Below are 10019 nucleotides of genomic sequence, written 5' to 3' on the forward strand. Positions count from 1 at the left end.
TTCACTTTCATTAGCACCTGTCCTGTAAATTGAAAGCAGTCAGAGAAAGGTATTTGGGAGAGTATATTAATAGATGTAATTTTTATATTTTTGATTCCAATTCATTCATCACAGCAAGATGACGCACGTATAGTAAATTGGGATAACACTGTGTTGAATTACTCAGTGGATCAAATCAATACAGTGAGGATGTTGCAGGTACTGCAAGGAACAGCTGACAGCTAATATTTCTGAATACGGCCCTGGGCAAAAGTCTTTTTTAAGAAAGGTACAGTGTTATTTCTTTTGGGAAAATGTATTATGTGGAGCTACAGCAATTTTGGTAAACCTTTATAAAAGGAAATCGCAATTAAAACGATCAAAACAGTTTTTCATTTTGCAGTCAATTTTTGCTTCAGTTTGTCACTGAATCCCTTAACGGAAAATAAAAAGCTCTGCATTAAACCCAGATTTCTAAGATGTAAGACAGAAGCATTTTTGTGAATAAACATTTTATTCACAATTCATAAATACTGCATGACTGACAGGTAAAATACAGTATGACTGAGAAAAATATTCAAGATACAAGATGGAAGGAAAGCTGGCATAAATATAAAGACACAAAGATATTACTGTAGTAAAATAAATGAATATAAAATGAAAGGCAATGCTCTTCTTATGTGTTTAAAACATAAAACTCCAAGCCCTTTTCCAGTTTCATTGCGTAATTGATTTTCAAATGCCTTTTTTTTTTCTGGTGCGCTCCATTTCCTATCCAGCACAGTCTATATTTGCTTGGTTTCATAACACACATCACTGTTCAGGAAAACTTCTGAAAAAGAAAATTTGACCTTAAAGTTTTGCACAGAGGGCCCCACCCCAAATGCTAACACACTGAGAGTGAGCACAGTTATTTCAGTCTTTATCACCAGATTGATTCCTAAAAAGATGAGGTTTAGCAGCATACAAAGACATTCTTTTTATCTGTTTCCTCAAAGGTACAGTATCTTATTTCTGTTCCCCATGAACAGATGAAAACTCACTGTTGTCTTTCTCCAGAGGTCCTACAGCTGTTGAAAGCACACAAAGTAAACCACTCTATGCAAAATTGTACAGTATGTCATCTTCTCAGATGATCGTGGGGACTATCTGGGGATGGGGAGCTATAATGGAAGGGCCTGGAGGCAGACTGCATGAAGACTGAAGGGAGAGCACTAAGTGTAAATGTTTGTTTTGCCCATGGTATTCTTGAATTGTAGTGTGGCTCTTTAATTTGTCTTTTATTTTTACCAGTATGTCATATTATCATATTTTTACCAATGCATATAATCTCACTTTAACCACTGCTCTTAAGCTTTCAAACTCTTACAAACCTTATGTAGTTAAGATTAAGTATCGTTTTGAGTCTTCATTTTTATTTTCTTGTGTATTCCTAAAAGCTCATTCTTTACGTTGTTGTAAATGTTACCATACATCCCGCAGGATCGTAAAAATACTGTATGGCAGACCAGCGCATGAGGCTTTTAAAATAATTTAATGCACCAGCTTAAGTGAAAATATAATGATGCAATTCACTCTCATTACTGATGAGTAAAGGCCAGGACTGTTTCATGCAGCTGATGTGTCCTATATGGCATCACTATTAAAAATTAGCCCGACAGTCTATTTTCACTATCTAGGCAGTCCTCAGCACCAATACTGTCCCTGCTGCTGTTCCAACACCATCAACATCTTCCCTGTTCCACAATCCCCCCAGTTCCCATCCAATATGAGATATAACAAAAACACGTATATTTCTGTGAAAGCTCTCTCCCCCAGAAAAGGAATTGTCACTTTCCACCTATGTGACATGTGCAGATACTGTGCATTGTACTTTCAAATGATTTATGAATGCCCTGCATCACGAGAATCTGAGAAATGTCAGAAATACACCAAGAGTTGCTTCTGATCTAGCTGCATTGTGTCATTGAGAAAGTTGCTGTGAAAAACTCATAGAATGACAGCAGTGATGTTTAATATTCAGCTGATACAGAATGTACTGTATCAACTATGTTGCTGTCTTGTTGTAAGTATTGAGACTGATCTAATTCAAAACTGACATAAATTAAAAATAAATCAGTACATTAATCTGATTCCAGTGCAATGCTGTTTGAACTTTTGTGGTTTAGGTTTAAAAGTTTTATACAAAGCAGATGTACATATTTGAAATTAATGAACTACAGTACTTAAAGGAGAACGTGCCTACGACTCTAATTTTTGCTCAGTGCTAAAGTCAACTGAATGCTAGATTTGACAAAATCTGAAAAGTATTTTTCAGATGCTCTAACAGAGTGTCCAATAAATTGTACTGTTTTCTTATAAAATGGAAATTTAATGAGTTGAACTTTTTGAGTCCATTAAAAATGTATTTATATTCTTCTCAAATGAAGCCTATCATATTGAAGTTCGGGATGATTAAACCTTGAAGGCGTGTTATTGTGAGAGCAGATGGGGTAAAGCATCAGGAGATTCTTTATTTCCAACTGCTAATTTTCTTGAAGATTACTGTGTTATCTTCTATCCTGTTTTACGTAACAGAAACAAGAAAATTAGGCTGGGTTTACATTTTCAACTTTCTTTCCTTTTTTATTAATTCGCTGCATTTGAGGAAACATCATAATCCTGAAATCCTAAACACAACAAAGAAGTGAAATTAACTTTGAAGTATTGTTTTTCTTTTTAAAAAGGGGCACCCATTTAATTATTTTTGCCTTCAAAAGATGGCTATACTGTTCAATTTGGAAAATTTTACAGGTTTTGTCACATTTAATTCTTATATTATGTTCAAAGATCACTTTTGAACAACATTCTTAAAAGCTCATAAAAGTATTTTATATATATATATGTTCAATATAATGTTAATTTTAAAAGAATTAAGCAGTTATTCGTTTTTCTAGTAGTAGTGTGTGAGAGAGAAAAGAATGATGCTCCCTCTTGTGGATATCTGTGGTATTTTCAGTGTATGATGGTACACTCAAATTTCAGCATTTTATCAGTCCCATTATCACAAGCATTTAAAACAGTTGTGTGAAGTTAAGAGTACAATATGTCTTGTACATAACTGATAGTGATGGCAAAGTATGTTTTAAAAAGCTGGTATCCTGAGCCCAATTCAATAATCGTTGACAATGTAAGAAAAGTACTATTGAGACAGTGGAAGAATCTCAGACACTGTTCTTAAGAAATATAAAGAGAGGCTGTAACATATAGCAGCAGATTTACTGTGGGGGAAAAATATCCTCCATCCATCTCAAATCCATGGTGTGTGACAATTGCTGATAAAAAACAACAATTACAGTACATCTAATTTGTCAGTTCAAAGGTTTTGTGTTCTTGGTATACAAATATTCTGGTCAGGGTACATTCTGAACCAATACAAATAATTTTTTGAAGAAAATGAAAAAGCAAAATGTGATGTATACACGTTAAATACCTTAAAAGTCAAAACTCTTAAACGTAACTGTAAAGAATCCATATTATCCATTTTGTGATTAAACAGATTTCATAAAACAAACTTAATTCCTAAAGTTCCTATTGAGCAAAACCCTATGCTCATCTTGTTTTTTCTGTATCTATCATGAGTTCTTTTACTTTTGTTTAAAAAAATGGACATCGATTGCGATCAAAAAGAGTACATTCCGATTTCTCTTCTTCTCCAGTCCAAATTTAGTATTTTGACAGGAACATAGCTACCAGACTTTGTCTCTCCTGTGTCTCCTTTGCTTGTTCATTAGTGTCACACATGCTGGTCAAGGCCACAGGTTCACTTCTTACTTCGGTCTGGTAGAAGGGACAGACCTTCAGGTGTTCAGACATGGAAGGGACATCATCAAAGCACCATCTGTCTACAGTGGAGAACACTGTGCTGAAGTGCCACACCTTTGCAAGAGACACAACAGAGGTTAAAGAGAAGGCAACAAGCTGTGTAAATATGGCAAAACAGACTAACCAATTTAAGAAAAGATGGCATATACATATTCATTTTAAAAATGTGTTACATTGTAGTTAAAGCTGTTAGGTCCTTGGCTTGAATTTTTACTATTGTGCCTTGTGTGTGATGTGGCAAGTTCTACCAAAGTTTCACTGGGAATTGCTGTTTCTTCTAAGTTTATAAAAAAAAGTCAAGGATATAAGTTCTCTGTCCTTTTTTTTTACTTCAGCAGGTAAAAGCTCTTGCCCAAGTGCAGGCTGAATTCTGTGTTCCAGGGGTTGCAGGTTCAAGTCTGAGTCATGTCACTACCTGACTGTGACTGTGATTCCCCAAATGATGTCTCACAGCTGACTGAGTTTAGCCTAAGGTAGGGCTGAATAAGCCAGCAAGAAGTCTCAGCTGTCCTATGACTTCCTGAGTGCTAGGCCTGTGGTTCTATAGATGAGGAATTCACCTCTCTTCAAACTGGCTCTGAATCTCCTGAAGAGCTGCGTAGACTGTGATGTGTTAACAGATGAGTGGTTGAAAGTTAGATAGGCCAGAGAAGACTGTCTATAGTTCTTCATTCACATTAAATTTACATTGGCGATCCCGTGTGATTTCATGGGACATTTTTTTAGAACATTATGTTTTAAACTACATATATAAAACATTTGAATGAGACAAAGAAAGTGAAAAGGAGCACCCACGTGTCAGACCGTGGATACAGTATGTTACCTATAATATCCATATGAAATGTGAGACCAGAAAAACACACTACTGGTGATTCCAAAATGAGTAGGTACAGTGTGTAAGAAAAATATTTATTGTAAAACTGTTAAATATTGTTAAAATACCCAAAACTATTTTTAAAAGCTATGGATTTACTTTGGTCAGACCACACACTACAGTATTTCATGCTTATACTGTATATTTAGAAGTATGTTTTTAAAAAATGGTTTAAAATGGTTGATCTCCTATATCCTACAACTCTTTTACCTAAATTCTTTAAGAAAATAGAATTAGATTTTTCTTGACCAGTTTCTTCTTTGAACATGTGCCATCTGGTGGAGTAATAATATAGCAAAGCAAATAATTTATTTTAGAAAGCTGTGTTATATTTGATATTCACATGATATTCAATCAACTGGTATCATAAATCATGCATGAATTACTTTTCTATTGACCACAACTCTAAAGGATAAAAAATAAAAGACTTAAAAAACATATCTGAAAAACTGTGGTGTGGATTAGCTTTGAATCTGAAATAATTTAGCAAAAAAACACTCTAGGTCTGCTGAGTCATAATCTATAGAATATTTGCCTTTGCCCATGCTGAGGTTACCAATTTGCTTCATGTTTACACATGGGTTGTACCCAGCTCCAGTGGTAAAGTGAGACCCTGTTTTCTAACTCCTCAGGAGCTCCAGTTTCAGCAGCTGTTTATTTGAAAATAGCATTATGCCAAGGTACAGCTAAATGTCACAACAAGCAAATGGACGCTGGTTTGGACTTCTTCAGCTACTGTGTACTTAGCACAAACCCAGTGACACAAATATCCAAGTGAGCTCACAAATGAGTTTTGTATTCTAAGACTTCAGACTTTTCAATCACAAATCAGTATACATTCTCAGTATATGACTTCAAGAACCAAGATCTGAATTGCAAACTATTGGATCAATTAAGAAGACAAGCACAGCTCAACATCTGCTTGCAAAATCATATTATTTGGGCAACCCATTAGGTCAATCTGACACCATTTTAGGAGGCTACTGCTTCTGGACTTCTGAACAGCTTCTGAAATAAAGTTCAGAATAACTTCTATAGCAATTAAAGAAGGTTTAAAACATTTCCAAGTGTTGTAATGTAGAATAACACCTACAGTATGTAACATATAGAAATAGGGTGGTTATTTTCTTTTACTCAGTAATTTTATTCCAACTATAATTAGTCCATATTGCCTCATACTCATACAGTATGTCAGCTCAGGATTTCATACAGTAGGTATAAAACAGGAAGCCAGTAATGTGAATGTGTGAGTATGCAATGTTTTAAAAGTATCTGTTATACTGGAACCTGCCTTTTTTCGTGCTTTCCAGGATGAACCTCCATGGGAGTATGTGCGTTTTTCCCATTTCAGTGACACCATGCCACGTTCCTGCAGCAGAGAAGCGCAGACATCCCTCATTAGGTGGGACACCTGAGCTAGCTGGGAAAGGCTGAAGCTGTCTAGAAATCCTGCAATGTGCTGGAGAATCTCAAAAGGCAGGCTACTCAGAGAGTCCAGGTTGCGCGCATGTTTCCTGTCGGCAGGTTTGGTTTTCACTCCCCGAAAGAGGGAGGCTGAGACCACTGGTCGGAGAGTGAATGTGCTGAGATCTTGGTTGTAGGTGAAAGTGGCCTTTTGACTGCATGGGTGGAACCTCTTTTGGCTATAAGTGCACCCAAGGTAGGCCAGAGGACAACGCTGCTCAAACCAGCCATTCAAAGAATTCTGAATGTCTGCGTGGACGTTCTTGAAGTGTGAAGGGAACTCATCTCGTCTGAAGAAGTGGTTGCACAGGAAAGTGAATGCAGAGCTGACTTTGTTATGCCTTGCGGTCACACACTCAGCTTGAAGATTCAGACTGAGGCTGGGGCTCCTGCCCTCTACTATATCAGCCAGTGTGGATTCTGGCTTGAATGGGGCTGTGTTGAAGGAATAAGTCTGGGTGCCAAAGTCTAAAAGGAGGCCATCCGTTGCCACAGTTTCAGAGATAAAGTGACCTCTTAATTCTTTTTCCAAGGAGCAAAGTAAAGTAGCGCTTATTTCATCCCATTTCGGTATATCCTCGTCAGAGACCCCTAAATCAGATGTATCTACTGCCTTATTTTCCTTTTTCTTCCGGATTGCTACATCTCCAATGTGGGAGCGTTTTGCACTATAGCTGGTTGGAACTTTGAACGTGCGGACAGTCTTTACTTCTATGGCTTCCAGGTTCCCATAAACAAAGTCTTTTTCTTTCGGAGTACAGGCGGCAATCTGTCCAAATCTAATCAGCATGCTCCCGTGATGCACCAGATACATGTTGTACTCAGTAACGTTGGTCTCTTTTCCAAGCCTATCAAGGACACCATCCTGCCAGGGAGCCAATCCTGTCTTTGCATGATCGTCATGTTTGTCAGGTTCAGGCTCTTTGCTGTTATTTATCTCTTTCTCCTGTTCTGCCTGTTTGCTAGAGGAAGCAGTGTTTTCTTTTTTCTCAGTATTCTTCTCCTTGGTCTTCAAGTTTTCTTCTGTTACCTTGCAACTCGTCAGCTCCTTGCTGAACATCATTTCCCAGGTTTTGTAACTGCTCAAATCACATACATCTTTATCCTTAGCCAGAGCTTCACGCTCTTCCTGTGTAAGACCTTGCAATTCAGCCTCGCTGAAGACTCCTCCTTGCAACGAGCCTTCTGCCATGCCTCCCACTGCACCCTCTAGCTCGGAGGGCATCAATTCTTCAACATGCTCTTCAAGTTCAGGAAAAAGGGAACCCATTTTCAAAGACCGGAAAAGGAGCTTTTGATCTCTAAGAGCCATTGTCAAGTCCAGCTGCTCGTCAGAAAAGGGTTCTTTGAGGACATTCTCATAGAAGACAGTATCAGTTTCTGCAACAGGCCAGCGGTTCCAATCCATAGAACAGCACACAACGCTGGCTGGACAGACTTCCAGGTGTTTGGAGAGCTTGCAGCGAGCCATGGAGAAGGGGCAGCCATACCCAGCATTAAGGCAAGGCACCTTTTCATTGGGGCACAATAGCTGGTGCTCCTGTTCCTTGCACATGTGGAACACTGCTCCACAGAGCAGGCGGCAGTTGATCACCATGCAGGAGACAGAGATCTGTATTGGTGCCTTGCAGCGACGACTAAAACACTTTTCGCAGTGCTTGTGCTGCCCTACTGGAGCTTTATTGTTTCGTCCCTGAAAAAAGTCGAGCAAAACAAAAAGGCATGAATTTGCAGGTCTCCCCGGAAAGGATTTTAGCTTGAGCTGAGGTCAATAATACTTTCAATGGAGTAAACCTCCATGGCATTTTGTGCTGGTAGACATACTGTACTGTACAGCACTATTATTTCAACTAGTGCTGATAATGTAAGTAATGTATAGTTTCACATCATGCCACCACTTTTTAATATTGTATGTTTAAAAATATGCTTTTAAATAAAATTAAAAAATGTAAAGGACTTGCCATTTTTTATGCAAAGTGCAATTGCTTCTCCAGATTCATATGAGAATATCGCAATCCACAGAGGTGAAATCAGCACCTGCAACAGAGACAGTGGCGTCCATTGCAAAATCACTGATTATCATACATTCCTAGACAATATCAAATCACTTTTAAAGACAAGGAAAAAACGTATTCATGTAGACAAAATTAAATGTATTTCCCCTCTCGTTCTGTTAAATTCGTTTTTTCAAAAATAGATTTTCACCTTTTACATCCAGTTATGTAAAGTTTTATCTATTTTAACAAACACATTTAAAGGCTAAAGAAATATTTAATAGGAGTGCACAGATGATTTTGATACTATAAAAAAAGATCATTCATGGGACATTAAAAATTTATGATGAGTTTTACAAACATACTGCCAATCTTTCAATAACCTGCAGTATTCACATGTGGTGGTTTTCATTAGTATTTCTGAAGTAGTATTGCTTTTTGAAGCAGTAAAAAAAAAAGCCTTAAACCAATAATTTTTTTAGGCATCTAATTTAAGAAATCCCACATGCACTTATGCAGTACTGATCTAAACTGGATTAAATATTGAACGATAAGTACATGTTGAATGTACAATATAGAACAACACCAGTATTATACAGTAGATGTATACCGCTATATTGTTACTGTAGCTAATGTATCTGACCTTGACATTATGATTATTGCAACTTAAATTCTTCATTTTATCATAGATTTTATGGACGTTCAGCAGCCATTCAATAATTGCTGATAGTGCATGAATTCTGATTGATAAATACCCCACTAACCACTTGCTGTTGGGTGTTAGTTACAAAATATGCCAAAACAGGGTGAGGAAACACTTGACCTATAGGTTTTCCAATGGACAAGTTTACATTTTAAAATTATTTTCTTACACAAGTTCCCAAGTATATTTTAAAGACAAACACTGCCTTTATGGGCCAATGTACAAGATTATTGCTTACCTCTCTCGGAATTAAAAAAGTAAATTCAGCTCTTCACTGTACTCTTAGCTCTGCTACAGAAGGTTTGCAAGCACTTGAAATATCTAGAGTGGCTGTGAGTGTTAAAAATAGACAGAGCTGACCAGCAGACATAGTAATGTGACTATGAAAGTTAAAGCTAAATTCAAGCCTATTAATAAATGTTCAGATATTTACAATACCATATCAACACCCTTCAGGTCTTGTAAGCAGCAATCGCAATCAGCACACGCCATTCTTTTATTCTGTTTAATAAATCCCTCTCTCCAGATATTGAAGGTCATGTACTGTAACTGTAAAATCACCCAATAAGAAAATACATTACAGTAGGAATGTTTATTGAGAAGACAGGCAAAAGACACTGTCTTAACCCCTTAGGCCGAGGGCCAGTCACCTGGCTGTAGGATGAGGACCCCATACAGAGAGAGAGAAGTTAACTAAACGGCCGCTGCAAAGGAGGAGATGGGGTGGATGAGTTAACATGAGCAACAGAAGGAGAGAGAGAGATTTACTGCAGTATTTACAGTTTGGAGAGTGCTGTCATGGAGGACTGTACGAGGTGAGGGAGACCTTGGTTGCTGTTATCCCTCCCAAACTTTTGTTAAAAACCTCATTATTTTTGTGATCACGTAAGCCAGACTATGACTGAAACTCTGTAGTTATTTGATGCCACTTTATTTCTTTTGTAGGTCTTGGAAGCTGTTAGTATGTATTAGAAACCAGATGTTAAAACGATTCTGAAATTTAAATCATGTTGAATTATTCCCTAGGCCACTAGGTGTCAGTGTAATTCAGTAAAATAGAAAGGTGCCTTTCTATTTTACTGTTGCAACAGAAGTTGCGTTTTGTAGACCTGAATCTTTTTTAGGATTACATCAGCACTCA

General features: G+C 37.4%; 1 protein-coding gene across 1 annotated transcript; it reads right to left on the reverse strand.

Annotated features, from left to right (window-relative positions):
• Positions 1 to 2577: 2577 nt before the first annotated feature.
• Positions 2578 to 9223, reverse strand: LOC102692935 (F-box only protein 40). Its single transcript, XM_015341177.2, has 4 exons — positions 9117 to 9223; positions 8143 to 8218; positions 6009 to 7874; positions 2578 to 3897 (listed from the first exon to the last, which is right to left on the reverse strand). The coding sequence occupies exons 2-4, from the start codon at positions 8143 to 8145 to the stop codon at positions 3685 to 3687; spliced, it is 2082 nt and encodes a 693-aa protein (XP_015196663.2). The 5' UTR covers positions 8146 to 8218; positions 9117 to 9223; the 3' UTR covers positions 2578 to 3684.
• Between the last annotated feature and the right edge of the window lie 796 nt (positions 9224 to 10019).

The sequence above is a fragment of the Lepisosteus oculatus genome, chromosome 5, assembly GCF_040954835.1.
Source record: "Lepisosteus oculatus isolate fLepOcu1 chromosome 5, fLepOcu1.hap2, whole genome shotgun sequence".
NCBI classification, from domain to species: domain Eukaryota; kingdom Metazoa; phylum Chordata; class Actinopteri; order Semionotiformes; family Lepisosteidae; genus Lepisosteus; species Lepisosteus oculatus.

Bases quoted from the DNA above. Each gene is read 5' to 3' on its own strand.
- LOC102692935 (XM_015341177.2), bottom strand. The intron at 3,898-6,008 runs GCAGGTTCCAGT...TCTCTTGCAAAG, and splicing joins CCTGGAAAGCACGAAAAAAG to GTGTGGCACTTCAGCACAGT.